This window comes from Callospermophilus lateralis, chromosome 19 (genome assembly GCF_048772815.1).
Source record: "Callospermophilus lateralis isolate mCalLat2 chromosome 19, mCalLat2.hap1, whole genome shotgun sequence".
Taxonomy (NCBI): domain Eukaryota; kingdom Metazoa; phylum Chordata; class Mammalia; order Rodentia; family Sciuridae; genus Callospermophilus; species Callospermophilus lateralis.
Genome location: NC_135323.1, coordinates 14,746,399 through 14,765,754, shown reverse-complemented (window position 1 = coordinate 14,765,754; position 19,356 = coordinate 14,746,399). Strand labels below are relative to the sequence as shown.

General features: G+C 34.3%; 1 protein-coding gene across 1 annotated transcript in view; it reads right to left on the bottom strand.

The window, feature by feature from the left end:
* LOC143385432 (phospholipid-transporting ATPase ABCA3-like) overlaps positions 1-19,356 on the bottom strand; it is a 129,058-nt gene that overhangs the window by 75,222 nt on the left and 34,480 nt on the right. The window contains exons 6-9 of the mRNA XM_076840922.2: positions 10,569-10,685; positions 10,105-10,222; positions 5,494-5,667; positions 754-935 (exon numbers count right to left, since the gene is read on the bottom strand). Of these exons, the coding sequence (XP_076697037.1) occupies positions 754-935; positions 5,494-5,667; positions 10,105-10,222; positions 10,569-10,685 (591 nt within the window). The remainder of the gene's footprint in view (positions 1-753; positions 936-5,493; positions 5,668-10,104; positions 10,223-10,568; positions 10,686-19,356) is intronic.

Here is a 19,356-nt window from a genome sequence, read left to right as displayed (position 1 = left end):
TAATGTTATTCAGTGGTAACAACTAGGGTGGAAGTGGAAGATATTATATTAAGTAAGATAAGCCAGGCACAAAAAATCACATGACCTGTATTTTCACTAATATGTGGAAGCTAAAAATAAGTTGATTCCATAGAAGTAGAGATTAGCAAAATGGTCACTAGAGGCTAGAAAAAAAATGTGGAGAAGGAGGAGGAGGCCAGATAATAGGTCCCCAATACTGGTAGACAGGATAAATAAGTTCTAGTGTTGTACAGCATAGTAGAATGAATGTAGTTTACAATAATTTATTGTATACTTTATAAAGAACTAAAAGAGAGGAGTTCAAAGGCTCTCAAAACAAAGAAATAATAATGTTTAAGGAGATGAAAATACTAATTACTATGGTTTCATCATTATATATTATATATGTGCACTGAATTATTACACTGTTTCCCATAAATATGCACAATTATTATGTCAAGTAAAAAAGAAAAAAATAGAAGATATGTGGCATAATTCATCCCTAGGGTCTATGAGAAAACTATCATGTATTCATTCAAATGGGACTTCTTTTGAAAAAAAAATCCTTTATTATATTGTACATGTTACAAAGTTAACTCGTAATGGCTTTAGTCAAGAAGGAAAAAAAGTATCAGTACAACAAGGTAAAGCACCAAGGGGAGGATGTCAAATGTAATGGTGTTCACTCATCTATAAATGAGGTGCGTAATAAGGGCTGGGGTTTCTCTAAATAACAGAAACATTAGAACTCACGTCCAAGAAAAAGTTCCATGGCTTGGGCACACCATACTTCCCTGGAAAAACAGCATCTACATACCAGGTCACAAGGGCATAAAGGAAAGCAGTAACTAAAAACATTCCCATAATGTGGGCCAAAGTCAAGTCATCATCTGGGCTTTCTTTTAAGTAGAAGTTATCCCAATTAGCACCAAACCCTGAAATAATAACAGGAGATAGTTACTTCAGATGTCCAACAGAGACTAAAAAAAGTTACCCAGCTGCTTCATAATGAAATAATAAGGAAAAATGCACTAATATTCTCTGGAGACAGGTGCTGACTCTCTGCTATTTACTGATATCTTTATATTTAGATTGCCCAAGTGAAATTAAAGTAAACAATGATGTAAGAGGCTTTCTCTACACCAAAACCAACTAAAAGTTAATAGTGATAAACAAAAATAATAATTAAAAAAAAGGTAAGACTCAAAGCAGTGAGCAGAGCCACGGGTTGCAAGGCAGCCCTCTTTCTCTGTTCTCCCTGAGGCTAATCTTAATTGAAATAACCAGGAAGATATATAAATGTCCAAACTGCAATAAAATCAAAACCAAGAGTCAACAAGAATTTCTTCACCTTGATAGGCTTTACAACTAACAACTCTAATGTCAACTTTGATCATAAAAATGACTGTTCAACTTGAACTGCAATTGTTAATCCAACAGCCAACGTTGTGCTTTGACTCCATTTGAATGTATTTCATCTAATGGTTTAAAGCATTAATTGGAATCAATCCTCCTATCTTTGTTATCCTAGCTCTAGTTTATACTTGCTTCTCTTACCCCCTACTCATTCTCTTGCATTATTTGCTACTATCTCAAATACACACCATTCATCTATTTCTCCCTTCTACCTTGGTGTAAATTATCCTTGTATTTATCTTTCTCTTGGTCTCTTTTATTTCTTCCTTTCTGTCTCTCTTTCCCTCTACTTTCTGCTCAATATTTTCCTCCTCTCTTTTACCTCTCACTTAAGGTTGTAGTGAGTTTACTAAACTTAGCAACTAATTTTTTGGCCTATCTCAGAACTATATTGCATTATAGGATTACATCTAAATATGAAGAACTATGGAAAACAATTGGCCCCACAGCTAAAACAGGGACATTCTTCCCTTTGATAAGGTGAAGGTGAAAGAGAGAGAGAGTCCTAGTTTAGTGCAGAAGCCTGCAATTTGCAGACATACAGCCTAAATAAATCAAAGACCTGGAGTATGAATGAACAGCAAGCTATTTTTAGAGAAGGAGTTCACTGCATCTCCTATTGAACTCTGAATGGCTAGAGTCAGGAGCTATCTTGAGAACAGTCCTATAGTACTACTCTGGGAGCCCAAAATCCAAGCATATTTATATCTCTGCCCCTGTGTTGCCTGGGCAGATGATGGCCTCATGAGACCATTTTGACTCAGGGGAGAGACTCTGACACAATTCCTTCCTCCTCTCCAGGAGGACCCACTCTTTGAAATCAAAATATCAGGAACCTCCTCTGAGGCCAGAGATGGGACCAGTCACATTTGGTTTCACATGGGAGCCAAAAACCAAAATAACCTATTCAATGAATGGGCAAATGAACTGAATAGATACTTCTCAAAAGAAGAATTACAAATAAACAAAAAGTATATTTAAAAAGTTCAACATCTTAGCCATCAGGGAAATGGAAATCAAAAATACAATGAGATTCCATCTCACTTCAGTCATAATGGCTGTCATCAAGAACACAAATAATAATAAATGCTGGCAAAGATGTGGGGGAACAGAAAGTCTTACACACTGTTGGTGTAAATTTAAATTAGTAAAGACATTATAAAAAACAGTATGGAGGCGGCTGGGGTTGTGGCTCAGTGGTAGAGTGCTCACCTAGCACATGCAAGGCCCTGGGTTCAATCCTCAGCATCACATAAAAATAAATAAAGGTTTTATGTCCAATTACAACTAAAAAATAAATATTTTTAAAAAATAGAGAGAGAGCAACTCCGTTTACAATGTAATCAAAATAGCATGGTTAGAGACACATTTAAACAAGAAATGCAAGCCTGACTCCTATGGCACTTTGCTGAAAAAAATTAAAGACCTAGATAGGTGGCAATATGGCCTGAATTCCTGGATTCAAAGACCTGTTAAGACAGCAATACAACCCAATGCAGTCTACAGACTCAAAAATCCCAATAGCCCTTTTTGCAGAAAAGGAAAAACTGATATAATTAGGATCCATAAACAATTGGCAACTCAGCAGTATAACAAAATGAACTACTAATACAGGCAAGAGCATGGGTGAAGAGCAAACACCTTATGCTAAGTGGAATAAGCCAGTGCAAAAGTTCATACACTGTACCATTCCATTTGTGTGACAACTGGAAAAAGTAAAACTACAAGGATGAAGAGCAGGTCAGTGGTTGCCAGGTATTACAGGCTAAGGAAATGTGCAACAACAAAAGGTCAGCACAAGGGACTCATTTGGATGGAAGGAAGTTTTGTGTCCTAATTTCTGTGATGGTTACAGTTGTCTAGACAGGTGCTTAAATTCACAGAACTTTACACCCCAAAAAGAGCAATTTTACTGAATATAAATTTTAATAATATTTCAAAAGACCTGAGGAAAAGACAAAAAAGGAATATGATGAAAATCTTGATGTCAATAATTTTGACTTATTTGTATTGAACAAATTCTATTCAAGGCACATGCTATTAAAACTTGTTCAAGGAGAATAAATAACCTGAATATTTCTAAGTAAAAAAAGTCCTGCAAATAATACTACAGGACAACTTAAGAAATTTACCCTTTATGATATACCTACAAAAACACAAAAAATACATATGTAAAGGATAAGCCCATTTCACATTTGTTCTAACAGAAAAATACCATCAGGTGCCATAGCACAATGTGTCAATGTTGTGATCACAAGTATACTGCATAGGTAATGCTGTTCCCAGAAGATTATGATGTAGCTGGAAAATGACTATCATCAAATAGCATCAGAGCTATCCTAACCTATAGTGCAATTCACCACTTGTGTGTTGTGGTGTTGCAAAGAAACCTGCTACCCTGCCAGTCATATAAAAGTACAACACATACAATTATGTAGAGGACATATTTGATCATGATATTTAATAAATGACTATGTTACTAGTTTAAATATTTATTATACTATATTTTTTATCATTTTAGAATGTACTTCTACTTACAAACAACACATTTTCTGTAAAATCATATGCCTGATACACTGGCAGAAGCCTCAAATGTATCAGAGGCCATGATGAGTGATGGACCGATGTCATCTAGTTTTGTCTAAGTTTGTTCTATAAAATTTGCACAAGGATGAAGTCAACTAATGATGCAGTATTCTGAATGTATTCCCATCATTAAAAGACATGTGATCATATTATCAATTTCCTAAATGTCTATATATAGTTTAAATGAATATAGCATATCATATGTAAAAAATAATGAAGAAAATATATATGTAAAGTCATATGGAATTATTTATAGAATATGTTGTTATAAAAAAGCAAATTGCAAAGAAATATACAGTACAGTACCATTTTTTTTACAAGAAAGTAAGTATATATATAAAACTGATATATTTTTAAGTGAAACACAGAAAGGATAAATTACAAATAAGAGTAGTACACATGTGTGGGATATAAGAGCATGAGGAGGGAATGACTCTAAACTGATTATTCTATTATGTTTCTACTTTTTAAAAACTGCAAAATTACGTATTCATAAATTTACATTATATTAATGATGAGGGAGGACTAAAAAAGGAGTATAAATAAAAACAAAGGTACCTATCCCTAGTTCAAATAAATAATATAACCACAGTGAAAGTACTAAGAAGACACGGCCAACATTATGTTTGAACACAATATTTCAAGTACAAACTCAGAATAAGTATAAAGTATTTGCTGTTCACAGTAGTATGGATTAGTAGTTGTGTAATTACTTCCTAAGTACTGCAAATCTGAGCAAATAAGCAAATCTATTGAGAATGGTAAGAGTCAAGTTTCTCACAGCTAGAAAGGAAAATAAAATATGGAATGGGGAAAAGCTAGGAAGAAGTCTCTAGGTTGGATTGGAATTAGATGTAACAAAGAACTCACAGAGGTTAATAAGTGGATATCAACCATGGTGTCTTAACCTCAGCACTGACATTTAGAGCTGTATAATTCTTTTTTTATTGGTTGTTCAAAACATTACAAAGCTCTTGACATATCATATTTCATACATTAGATTCAAGTATTCTATGTTGTGGGTGCTTTTCAGAACTTTGCAGTATATTTAGTAGCATCTCTGGCTCTTGCCCACTTGATGTCAGTATCATTCCTCACTCATAACAACAAAAACTAAAAAAATTTCCAGATATTGCCATTATCCTTCAGGTGGCAAAATTAGCTCCAAAAGGAGAACAGTGATAAAGATAAAACATAGACATATGTATTTATGAAAGTATAAATAACTAATATATCACTTATATTACTGTGCTTATTATTTATACTATTTTATTTATATTTGCATGCATGTGTGTATATTATATATACACAATACATAATATATACATAAAATGCACAAATATAATTTTATGATAAATACCATAATCAAAAAAAATAGTTACGAAACATAAAACCATCCCTTATCTGTTACTCCACCACTGACCCCAAATCATTGCCCTTTCTTTCTGGGAATCAAAACATCTAAGGCAGTTTTACAATGGACAGACTCACCCTTCATTTCCAGCTTGCATATTTTGTCAGTCCCCAGACCTAATGCAGTATTTGTAATGAGACAGATGGCCAGCTTCTCACTAAGGCTCATTTCATTATATCTTCTAAGGAACACTAAATATGGAAGGAACGTGACAAAATGGAGGAAACTTGCAATAGAAGTAGCCAAAGAAGCTGAAAAGTTAGATGGGAAATATAGTTAATTGACTTGAGCTAAAGAACCTAAAACACAAATTCTCTCATTTTACTACACAGAGATTTATAACCTCTACAAAAGAAGGTAAATCATCTTGCTCAAATCATCTTGCTCAAATCATCTTAGCACAGTGCTTAACAGGGTAAGTGCTCAATAAATGTTTTTGCTTAAATGAATAAATTTAGCAAGAAAATTTCTGGAATTTATCCTTCTCCTACTTATGCAATTGTCATGAATATTTAATCACATGAAAAAGTACTTATTTTTGTTTATTTAAATTTTCTTCCTTATTTTAATCATGACTACCTCATCTAACAAACTAGTACACTAGTATTCCCATCATAAGAATATGCCTACATGATTTCCTTGAATCTTAAAATTTTGGTAGATAAAAATTAAAAATTTGGTAGTGTTTTTATACATACTTTTAGTCTACAATACTTCAAATACCTATTCCCGATGACATAGAAGAACATCTAAAACAAACAACAGAATTGTAGTTTCCTATAGTTAGAAAATCCTCCAAAGGCCCAGTCTTAAAGGCTTGGTGCTAGGCAAGTGGCACCTTTATGAGATGAAGGTCATTGGGGGCATGCCTTTGAAGGGGACACTGGGACGTTGGCCTTCCTCTTCCTCTCTCTCACTTCTGGCCATGAGGAGGTTTCCTCTACTGTATGCTTAATACATGTATTCTTCATACATGTACTTTGGATAATGATGTCCATCACATTCCACCGCCCTTTCTAATCCCCTGTCCCCTCCCTCCCTCCCACCTGTCTTCCCTATCTAGAGCAAATTGGTGCAGCCAATATGGAAAGCAATATGGAGATTCCTTGGAAATCTGGGAATGGAGCCACCATTTGACCCAGATATCCCTCTCCTCAAACTATACTCAAAGGACATAAAAACAGCATACTACAGGGACACAACCACATCAATGTTTATAGCAGCACAATTCACAATAGCTAAACTGTGGAGTCAACCTAGATTCCCTTCAGTGAATTAACGGATTAAAAAAATGTGGCATTTATACACAATGGAATTTTACTCAGCAATAAAAGTGAATAAAATCATGGCATTTGCAGGTAAATTGATGTTTACAGTCTTTTGAATGTTCTGTTAGGTTAGGAGCAGTTTCAGGTTTACAGGAAAACTGTAAACTCTCCTTTACCTCAACATAGCATTGCTCTATTTTTGACATCTTTCATTGGTTTGTTACATTCATTAAAATTGATGAATCAATATTAATCCAGTACTACTAACTGGTATATAGTTTAAATAAGGGTTTACTCTTTGTTGTATGGTGCAGGGGGTTTAACAAATGCTTAATATCAAGTATTTATTATTATAATATCATGCAGAATAATTTTAGTGCACTATTTTTGCGAAATCACCCTTTGCTTCATCTCTTCATCTCTCTCCCAAATTTCTACAAACTACTACTTGTTTGCTGTTTTTCCTGCCCAACAGTTTCCCCTTTTCTAAAATTAATATATTATGTTATGTCTCACTCCTAGCTATCCACTCCTACCTATGCATTCTGAAGAATAGCCAAAAGGTGGAACAATAAAAATATCTACCAATGGATGAAGTCATTTAAAAATGTGGTATCTCCATAGACAGAGTATTATTTGGCCATAAAAAAGAAATAAAGTATTGATACATGTTAATCATACATGAACCTCAAAACATTCTAATGAAAGAAGCTAGATATAAAAAGTCACTGTATGATTCCATTTAGTTAAAATATTTAGAATAAGTAAATCTGTAGAGACAAAAATAGGTCACTGGTTGTGAGGATCTGCTAGTAAAGGGAATGAAAAGTGACTGCTTATTGCACACAGGGTCTCTTTTGGAAATAAGGAAGATATTGAGTTAGAAGTGATAGTTGCATAATATTGTGAATGTACTAAATGCCACCAAAACATACACTTTAAAATAGTCAATTTTATTTTGTGCTAATTTTACCTCAAAAACAAAACAAAACCTCAACAAAAACTGAACAATCCATTTATAAAGTAGGCAAAAGATCTGTACAGATATTTTACCAAGGAAAAGATATGAATGGCTGATCTGATAAGAATGTGAAAAATTTTCAACATTAACAGTCTTTAAAAAATTTAAATTAAAAACACAATAAGATATTACAACATACTGAGCATAATAATTATAATTAATATATAGATAGTACAAAATGTTGGCAAAGATATAAGGAACTGGAACTCTCATTCACTGCTGATAAGAATAAATATAAGGTATATCCATTTTGGAAGACATTTTTTAAAAAAATTTAAGTTAAAATATGAATTTACCTCATAACCCAGCAATTTTACTTCTATGAGAAATGAAAATATCTGTATGTCAATAATCATAGGAGAAATATTCACAGGCTGAGGCAGGAGCACTGTGAGTTCAAAGTCAGCCTCAACAAGTTAGGGAGGCAGGCCCTAAGCAACTCAGTAAGACCCTGTCTCTAAATAAAAATATAAAAATAAAAAATAAAGCAGAGGCTATAGATGTAGCTCAGTGATTAAGTGCCCCTGGGTTCAATTACCAGTACCAAGAAAAAAAGAAAAGAAATTTTAAAAAGAGAATGAAACAACAACAAAAACCTGAAAATAACCAATGACAACTGTTGACTGAATGGGTAAGCAAGCAAAGCTGTGGTATATCTATACAAGGAAATACTATTCAATAATTATGAAACATTGTATCATCCATGTAGAATGTGAATGAAGTTGAAAATATAGAAAGTGAAACAATTCAGACACAAGAATATATATTTTGCCATTCCATATATACCAAATATTAGTAAATTAAAACTATTATGAGATATTTATCATGCCCCAAAATATGCAACAAGTTTTGAAAGAGTTACCAAAAAATTTAAAACAATAGAAGCACTGATCTGCTGCCAGGAAGACTGCAAAATTGTACAACCACTTTGGAAACAGTTTGATATGACCTACTAAGGTAACATGTAACACTCTATGATAGACTAGAAATTCCAATCCAAGTTATATGCCCCAGGAAAACTCTTGCATATCTGCACTGGCTAATATATACAAGAATGCTCATATTAGTATTATTTGTAATAATACTAATAATAGTAACTAAACAGAAACACCCTAACTATACATCAAGTATAAAAAAATAACTGCACAGTACTAAGCAGCAGTAAAAATGAAACCAGCTACCCACAACTATATGGAGGAAGCTCAAATTGTAATCCAGAGTTATATAAAATCATAAAAAATTTCACCAAAATTAATTAACACACTATTTAATTATAGAAGCAATCATGCTATAAAGAAGAGTAAATCAGAATATCAGTTATTACTATCAGAAAAGGGCATATGGAGCAGGTACTAGCAAATTTCTATGTTCTAATATAGTAAATGAGACCATGATGGTTATAAAAAATCTGAAAGGACTTATAATCTAGACAAACTATATGCAAAATCTTCTGTGGAAAAATAATAGAATGCTATCAATTTATGTGTAGGTTATCTCCTAAAGAATAAATGGGATTTATTCTTTAGTCAAAAAAATTAATTAAAACAGGAATCATAAAGAAACAAAATACTTTGGATATGTAAGTACATTTTTGTAAATAAAGGGCTAGAAGAATAAAGAAACATTGTGGAGCTTACAAAATACAAAATTTTCTACATATATATATATACACACACACACATATATATTCCTACTTGGAATTTCAATCTGCTGATCATATCCACTGATGTTCTTCACACAGAAACCATACTTTTAATATTTTTGTAATACCTATGGATTGTCATTTTTTATGGAAGTTGATAAGTTTGACACTCTACTTTGAAAGAACCAATTGAGAGCAATGTTCTAGTGAAAACAATAAAAAAAAGTCTTTACCATAATACAATTGTATTTGTGACGGCTAAGAGAAGGTAATATGCTGTTTATCACATAAGATATAAAAATATAAAAGTGAAAAAGGTGAAGATTTGTTACCTTCTTTAAAAAATGTGACTACAAAAAAATGGCTACTGAAGAATTACCTCTATAAATTCCCCAACTAGTCCAATCTGAATTAGACAGAAAGGGCAGAAAAACAATTCTCTTTGGGTTTTTTTTGTTTGGTTGTTTGGTTGGTTTTTACTGTTGTTGTTTGTATTTTTGACACTGTTCAAGGTACACCATAAGTGAACCAAAGATTTCAGTAAATGAATAAATACACATTTCTATATAAACCTATTTTAGTAGATCTTTGCACTTCTTTTTTAGATAATTTCACATGCATGTATGATATTTGACTTTTTAGTTAGAAAGTAAGCAGAACCTACATATGAAATAACAACTAAAGTTTGAAGGAGCTCACAAATAAAATTCTTAGTCAAAACACTCAGGCTCTTTCACAAAAGGAGCTGTAGACTCACATTTATTGAAGAACGTGGAAATCATAAAGCCAAACATTATTGAGACAATAGCATAAAACAGGAAGAAGACAAAGAGTAACATCACGTCACTGTGTTGGAGGACTGTCTCATTTACAATCTAGTAAAACAATCAGAAAGGTAGTTCAGTAACATTTTAAGAGATGGCAGAAAAACAGGGAGGTGAAGGAACATATCAAACATTTAGTGGCCCTAGTAAAATAGGTTACACAGCTCATTGAGATGGAAATTAACTGAATAACTCATTTCTCACAGAAGGGTCTCTCATCTAGGTGTACTGTTTGATTTACTATGAGACTAAAGCATCTTCTGAGCTTCCATAATGGAGTCAGTGGAAAACACATTTACTTCTCTGAAAACAAAAGTTAGCCTATCACACAATTTCTGAATCCCTCTCAAAGTTTTTTTTTTAGCTTGTAGCATACTCCATTCAAATAGATACTTGCCTTGTAAAATAACAGTATACAAAGTATAATGATGACTATTGCATATAAGAATAAGAAAGTAATGAAATACGAAGACCAGAGCATAGCATTACTGAGTCCTATCATGAGCTGGTACTCCTGTGAGAGAATACAAACCAAGTGTCATGAAAAACAGTTTGTAGATTTCAAAATGCATTCACATGTATTATGTGATTTAATTCCTACAACAACCTATATAAGTTAAATATCATCCCCATTTTACAGAGTATGAAATCATGGTGCAAAAATAACCAAATGACCTGATCAAAGACATCCATGAAGTGAGTGGCAGTGCTGTGTCTGCAACTCAGAAATTCTGGGTCCGGTTTTTCCCCAATACCTTGCCAGTTCTGGTTCTGACACAAGAAACACTTTAAACTTTAAAATCAAAAAGTAAGACTGCCTTTCTTTTCATTATTTTCTGTTTCCATGAAGGAATAAACCTTCTTGGTTTATTCAACACCACTTCTTGGTATAAAGCATTTTTCTTGATACTTTATGTACATCAGAGTTTCCTAATCATGATTTTGTTGATATTTTTACATATTTTTTTTGTTATGGGAGGCTACCTTATGCAGTGTAGGATGTTCAAGAGCACCCTTGGCTTCTACCCACTAAGTTCCAGTAACAACTATCCTAGTCATGATAAATGTCCCCAGACATTGGGAGCAAAATTGCCCAAAAGTGAGAACGGTGCTACTCTTGTCCCACCAGATAAAAGTTAGAAAGTAAGATCCTTATGTTTAGCTGTTTGTTTCTATGATGAAATACTTGTAAAGAACAACTTACAGAAGGAAAGATTTGCTTTGGCTCACAGTTTCAGAGGCTTCAGTCCATGGTCAGTTGGCCATAGTTTTGGGCCTGAGGTGAAGGAGAATATGTCTGGCATTCAATTAAAGAATATTATGTCCCAAAAACAGCATTCCAGGTGGGCCCATGATTTCTCCTATCTAGTGTTCACATTCTTGTGTGGTCCCTTTTGCTGGAGTTATAGTGTTTAAATCAATGGAATTTGGCAAGAGTAAAGAAATGTCATTTCTGTGATTATGTTACATAGGATTATGGTACTTGTCTCACTTTGAAAAGCTCTCCTTGGCTGTATTTGGGTGCTGCTAGCCATGCTGCCCATATGTAAAGTTGCTGAGGATAATATCTGGTCAACAACTAGAAAGAAACTAAAATGTTCAGTTCTACAACTTTAAGGACCTAAATCTTAAAGCTTAAACCAACAACCACATGAGTTTAGAATAAAAAATTCTTCCCCTATTCAGCCTCAGATTCTGAGTCCACACTATAGATGATACCTTGACTATATCTTTGCACAAAACCAATGAAGTTGTACCTGATCCAACAGGAAGAACTTGTAAGATGAAAGTAAGCTGTTTTAAGCTACTAAGCTGTGTGATATTATATGACAACAAATAATATAATAGTTATGCAAAGAAGTAGAAATATTACCCACAATGAGAAGAAAAATCAATCAGAATTGACATAAACTGTGCAATTTATAGAAGCAGAAAATAAGGACATCAGAAGTTATGACAACTACATTCAATCTGTTCAGTAAGTATAAGAAAATGAAACATAAGAGACATGAGAGATAAAAATATTTGAGATGAAAAATACACTAGGTTATATTAATATATTAAATGCTATAGAAAACTAGTAATATATTAAAAATATATTAACACAGATGATCCAAAGTCATTGAAGAAAAAATGAAAAAAAAACTAAATAAATAGAAAGGCATGCTGTGTTCATGATTAGAAGATTCAACACAATAATCTAACACATGTCAGTCCTTCTCAAATTGTACTATTGATTTAACAGAACTTTTACCAGACACCTAGCAAGTTATTGACTAGATATGAACAGACTGATTCTAAAAATATGTGTAAAGGCAAAGGAATGAAAAAATTAAAATTAATTTTCAAATGAAGAATTATTGGAGTTGAAAGAATCACATTACCCTAGTTTAAGTCTTTCCCTTCCCACTCCTCCACCCACCTACCCACCTCTCTCTCTCTCTCTCTCTCTCTCTCTCTCTCTCTCATCTCTTTCTCAATCAGAGATAATATAGCTTGATATCCTGGACACCCAGCTCAATGATGGAGAATAGAATCCATAAATAGATCCCACAATATGGTCAGATAATTTTTTTAATGGAGACATGATAGTTTTATTACACTTTGTCCACTGCTGAATAAGATTTGGAACTTTTTATTAATTTTTTATTTATATATGACAGCAGAATACATTAAAATTCATATTACACATATAGAGCACAAAATTTTCATCTCTCTGGTTGTATACAAAGTATATTCATACCAATTTGTGTCTTCATACATTTTCTTTGAATAATGATGACTATCACATTCCCCCATCATTTCTAACCCCCTGCCCTCTCCTTTCCCCTCCCACCCCTCTGCCCTATCTAGAGTTCATCTATTCCTCCCATGCTTCCCCCTCCATACCTCACTATGAATCAGCCTTCTTATATCAGAGAAAAATTCGACATTTGTTTTTTGGGGGATTGGCTAACTTCACTTAGCATTATCTTCTATAACTCTATCCATTTACTTGCAAATGCCATGATTTACTCTATCTTATTGCTGAGTAATATTCCATTGTGTATATATACCACATTTTTTATCCATTCATCTACTGAAGGGCATCTAGGTTGGTTCCACAGTTTAGCTATTTTGAATTGGGTGCTATAAACATTGATGTGGTTTTTAAAACAGATGATTTTTTTAAATGGTACAAAAATAATTAAACAGTCTTTTCAACAAATTACTTTAGGGTATTTGATCATCCATAAAGGGTCTCAACTTAAACCTCAAGGCTTAAGGGGGGAAAAAGTCAAAATAGATAATGCTTCTAAAAGGAAAACCATATAACCATACATTTATGGAAAAAAATCTTTGTGATCTAGGGTTAGATCAAAAAGGATATGAATTACAAATAACACTAAAAGCACAAACTTGATGAATTGTACTTAATCAGAATCAAAAACATTTGCTCTGCAAAAGACACTATTATGAGAATAAAAAGATTTAGATTAGATTAAAAGATACAGATTGAAAATCACATATCTCACAGAGCTTTTGAACCCAGAATAGATAAATAATTTTCTAAACTCTGTAATAAGAAAATAATCTACTGAAAATAGAGCAAAAGATTTTATCAGACTTTTCACCAAAGCAGAGATATTCATGGCTAATAAATTAGCACATAAAGATATTCAACATCATTTTAAATCAGGAAGATGCAAATTAAAGTCACAATGAGATACCAATATACACTTTTAGAATTATTAAAATAAAAAAACAATACCATGTGCTGAGCAACTGAATCTCTCATAACCTATTCATAGGAACTCAAAATATTAAGACCACTCCTGAAAACAGTCTAGTCAGTTCTTATAAACTAAAATACATACTTATATATTATCCAACAATCTAACACTTCCCTTTTTATTTATTCTGCAATAGGTATATATTTGTGTCCACACAAAAGGAATATGAGAATGAAACTTTAATTATATTGCCAATAACTAGAGACAATCAAAATGCTTTTCAGTGGGGACATGAATAAACAAATTATAAAACACCCATACCATGGAATACTACTCAGCAATTACAAACAATAACTTGAACAATCTCAGCAGTATTATGATGTGACATAAGAAATCACAAAACATTATATACTGTATGATTCCATTTACATAACATTCTAGAAAAGACAAAATTGCAGTGATGAAGAACAGATCAGATGAAGAACAGAACAGTGGTTGCCAGGAGGTAAATATAATTACAAAGAGCTAGCACAAATGATTTTGGGGGGAGGTAATAAAAGTATACTGCAAGAGGAAGGTGAGTACATGAATCTTTGTAACAAAACTTACAGAACTATGTGCTACTATCTTTCCATACCTCCCTTGAAAAAAACATGGAATGCAGCCTACTTTTTTCAGTACTGGAGATTGAACTCAGAGCCTCACACATATTAGGCCAGCACTGAGTTACATTCCCATCCCCAAACTGGTGAAATCCTAACAGGGACTGTGGCAAGCCAAGTAGAATATTATACCACAACAACTTCCTAGTTCTCTTATGTGATTATGAAAGATATTATCATTAGGACAGGTTATATGAATGACATGAGAACTATGTGCATTATTGTAATAGCCCAATACTCAAATAATGAAATGACCAAAACAACACAGTGATAAACTTTGATATAAAATATAACAAAACAGAAATGAAGTGGCTAAATTGAAATAACATGAATGACTTACAAACACAAAAGGATAATTATTGCATGATTCTATTTAAATAAAATTCAAAACCAGGCCAACACTAAAATGGGATTTTAAAAGTTAAGGCAGTGATTACCTTTGGGGAAGACAAAAGGTAGAATGATATGGGAGGAATACAAGGGTGCTTCTAGATTGCTGGAAATACTCCACTTTTTGATTAGCATCATGGTTCTATGGGGTGTATTAATGCTTCGTAATTCAATGATCTATACAAATGTGTATTTTGTATGCATATATCATATTTTAATTAAAACTTTAGAAACAAAAAAATAATAATAATCTGAACTACTTGTTTGTATGACATGACCTGGAGACATAAAGAGAAAACTGTAGCTGAAAGTTGGCAATAGATTTTCAAAGAGATTACTCATTTGTAAAACAAGAGAAAGACAAAATCAGGAGACAAATAAAGCTTCAAAGTGAACCATTTTAGCTGGAAGGGAAAGGGTTTAATATGAAATAAAACTAAGGGGAAACAGTAGTTAGAAAAACTAATGAGAGAGGGTTGAGGCAAGATGGCAGAGTAGAGGAGAACTCGTTACTGGCGTGACTCTGAGTGAGTGGTTGGACACTGTCCCCCATAGAGGCCCCCATTCATGAATTTAAGCTTCATGGAGCCTGTGACAGCATTTTAAACAGTGGTCATTACAAGCGCAGCCCAGAACGTGAGAAAATCTGTGTAGCTCCATGCACAGAACTGGCCAGCAGTGCAGCCCGGGAACCCACCACAGACAGGCAGAGTTGAGCGCCGGGAAGTTCTGGCAGCGTAGAGACGCAGAGTTTCAGATCCTTTGGGGCTAGAGTACACCAGGCTGCGACCTGCGTCTCTGCAGGGCACCGGACCTAGGATGGAAGCCTGGACTTAGTAGAGGAACAGCCTGGCTCACCGGACACCCCGGCATGGAAACAGGTGGTCACCATCTTGGAACATCTACCTCATCAGCCTTGGGCGGATGCAACAGGCAGTGAGATTGGTGTCTGAACAGGTGTGTCCCAGTTCCCCCTCTACCCAGTTGTGATAACTCAAAACCTTTCCCACCAGCTCTCGGTGGGCATGAATATCAGAGCCAAGTGAAACTGAGAAGGTGCCTGATCTCCAACTCCCCCTCCCCCAGCTGTAATAACCCAAAACCTTTCTTGCCAGCTATCAGTGGGCGTGGCTATCAGAGGGAATAAGACAGAACAGGTTGCTGGTTTCTAACTCCCCCTTTCCACAGCTGTGATGACTTGGTGACTACCCAACACAGAGGTAGCGCTCAGTTGATCAGAAGCAAGGGCAGCCAGGGCCCTGCAAGCCCAGAGTGAACCCAGGGCTGTGGATAAGAGTCCCAGTAATTGGGGCCTGGAGGGCAGGAGAAGTGAGGGGAATAGAGACCTGGAGTAACTCAAAGAGACCGGGATTGGAGAGGCACCAGGCAGGGGAGGGAGAGCTGGCTCACAAGGATTGCTTCCTCCACCCTGAGGGCAGAGACTCAACCTGGAATGCACAAGGCCGCCTACTGGAAGAGAAGAAAAAAAAAAGCCATTAAGAGAGACAGATAATTTTAATATTTATTTTTTAGTTTTCGGTGGACACAACATCTTTGTTTGTATGTGGTGCTGAGAATCGAACCTGGGCCGCACGCATGCCAGGCAAACGCGCTACTGCTTGAGCCACATCCCCAGCCCAAGAAAACAGAATTCTAAGAGTGTATTTTTTTTCTTTTTCTTTTTCCTTCTTTCCTTTTATCTTTTTCTTCTCTCTTTTCCTCCCTCTTTTGTCATTCCTTTTTCTCTATCCCTTCCCCCCTTTTTTCTTCTTTTCTGTTTACTTTTCTTCCTCTTTCTCTTCCTCTCCCAACCTCCCGAGTGTTACTATTTCTACTACGTGAAATTTACTAAATGCAAATAGGTTAATGTTTCTATGCTTCTTATTCTCCTCCCACATACTTAGCTACCCCAAAATACCCGCTGTATATTCTCCTGTTAATAACCCCCTTCATTAGATTTCTCCACCAAAGTAGATAAGACATATTAATCCCCATACCTTCACATCTTTACCCCTAAACATAAAGTCCTATGCCCAACCATCAGTTCTCCATATGCCACCAGAATCTGTATGCCTTTTATGAACCTAAAGAATTTGTTTTAAATTACAATTGCATACAACATCTCTAGACATTGTCTCCCATCACAAAGGAGAGATCTCAGAACTATACAAGAGCAATACAAATCCATAGGAGAAAATAATAACACAACAGTCACACGGAACTACAAACAAATGTGAGCAACATGAAAAAAACAAGGAAAAAAAGGACCACAAACAATGCAGGACAACTCAACGATACAGAAGTTAATAGCTACAGCAGAAAGAATGTCAGATAAAGATTTCAAGATATACAAGTTTCAGATGACCTGGAGTCTCAAGGAAGACCTCTGACAGCAAATGCAGACAATGAAAGATCACTTTGACAATGAATTACCTAAACAAATCCAAGAAGCAAAAGATCAACTCTACAGGGAGATAGAGGTTATACAAAAAACCAAACAGAAATCCTGGAAATTAAGGAAATTATAAACCAAATTAAAAACTCAAATGAGAGTATCACCAGCAGAATAGAACACTTAGAAGTCAGAACATCAGAAAACAAAGACAAAGTATATCATCTCGAAAAGAGGTTAGACAACTCAGAAAGGCTGATAAGAAACCATGAGCAGAACATCCAATAAATTTGGGATAATATAAAGAGACCAAATTTAAGAATTATTGGGATAGAGGAAGGTATAGAGTTCCAAACCAAAGGAATGAGCAATCTGTTCAATGAAATGATTTTAGAAAACTTTCCAGACAAGAAGAATGAAATGGAAATCCAAATCCTAGAAGCCTAAAGGACACCGAATGTACAAAACCACAAGAGATCCACACCAAGTCACATTATAATGAAAATGCCCAACATACATAACAAAGAGAGAATTTTAAAAGCCACAAGAGAAAGGAAGCAGATTACACTTGGGGTTAAACCAATTAGGTTAAAGGCTGATTTTTCAACACAGACCCTGAAAGCTAGAAGATCCTGGAACAATGTATTTCAAATGCTGAAAAATAATGGGTTCCAACCAAGAATCTTGTATACAGAAAAATTAAGCTTCAGGTTGGAAGATGAAATAAAAAAACTTCCTCAATAAACAAAAGTTAAAAGAATTTGCAGCTAGAAAACCGGCACTTCAAATCATCCTTGGCAAAACATTACACGAAAAGGAAATGAAAAATAATAAGGAAAATCAACAGTGGGAGGTAGTACAGTAAAGGGAAAAACTAATCAAAGAGGAAAAACAAATCAAGTTAAATAACAAAAAGAAACAAACATGGATGGTAGTACAAACCATATCTCAATAGTAACCTTAAATGTTAATGGCTTAAAATAACTAATCAAAAGACATAGGCTAGTAGACTGGATTAAAAAAAGATCCAACAATATGCTGCCCACAGGAGACTCATCCGATAGGAAAAGACATACACAGACTGAAGGTGAAAGGTTGGGAAAAATCATACCACTCACATGGACCTCAGAAGCAAGTAGGCATGTCCATACTCATATCAAATAAAATGGACTTCAAGCCAAGATTAATCAAAAGGGATAAAGAAGGACACTACATACTGCTAAAGGAACCATTCACCAACAAGACATAACAATCATTACTCTATATGCCCCAAACAATGGTACAGCTATATTCATTAAACAAACTCTTCTCTCAAGTTCAAGAGACAAATTGACCACAACACAATAATCCTGGGTGATTTTAACATACCTCTCTCACCACTGAACAGATCTTCCAAACAAAAGTTGAATAAAGAAATTATAGAACTCAATAACACAATTAATAACTTAGACTTAATTGACATATATAGTATATATCAATCAACACCAATCGGATACACTTTTTTCTCAGCAGCACATGGGTCCTTCTCAAAAACAGACCATATATTATGCCATAGGGCAACTCTTAGCAAATACAAAGGAGTTGAGATATTACCATGCATTTTATTTGATTATAATGGAATGAAATTGGAAATCAATGATAAAATAAGGAAGAAGAATTCCTACATCAATGGAGAATGAACAATATGCTACTGAATGAACAATGGGTTACAGTAGATATCAATGAGAAAATTAAAAAATTCTTAGAGATAAATGAAAACACAGACACAACATATCGAAATCTCTGGGACACTATGAAAGCAATACTAAGAGGAAAATTCATTGCATGGAGTTCATTCCTTAAAAGAAGAAAAAGCCAACAAATAAATGATCTCACACTACATCTTAAAGCCCTAGAAAAAGAAGAACAAATCAGCAGCAAATGCAGTAGAAGACAAGAAATAATTAAAATCAGAGCTGAAATCAATGAAATTGAAATAAAAGAAACGATTGAAAAATTGACAAAACTAAACGTTGGTTCTTTGAAAAA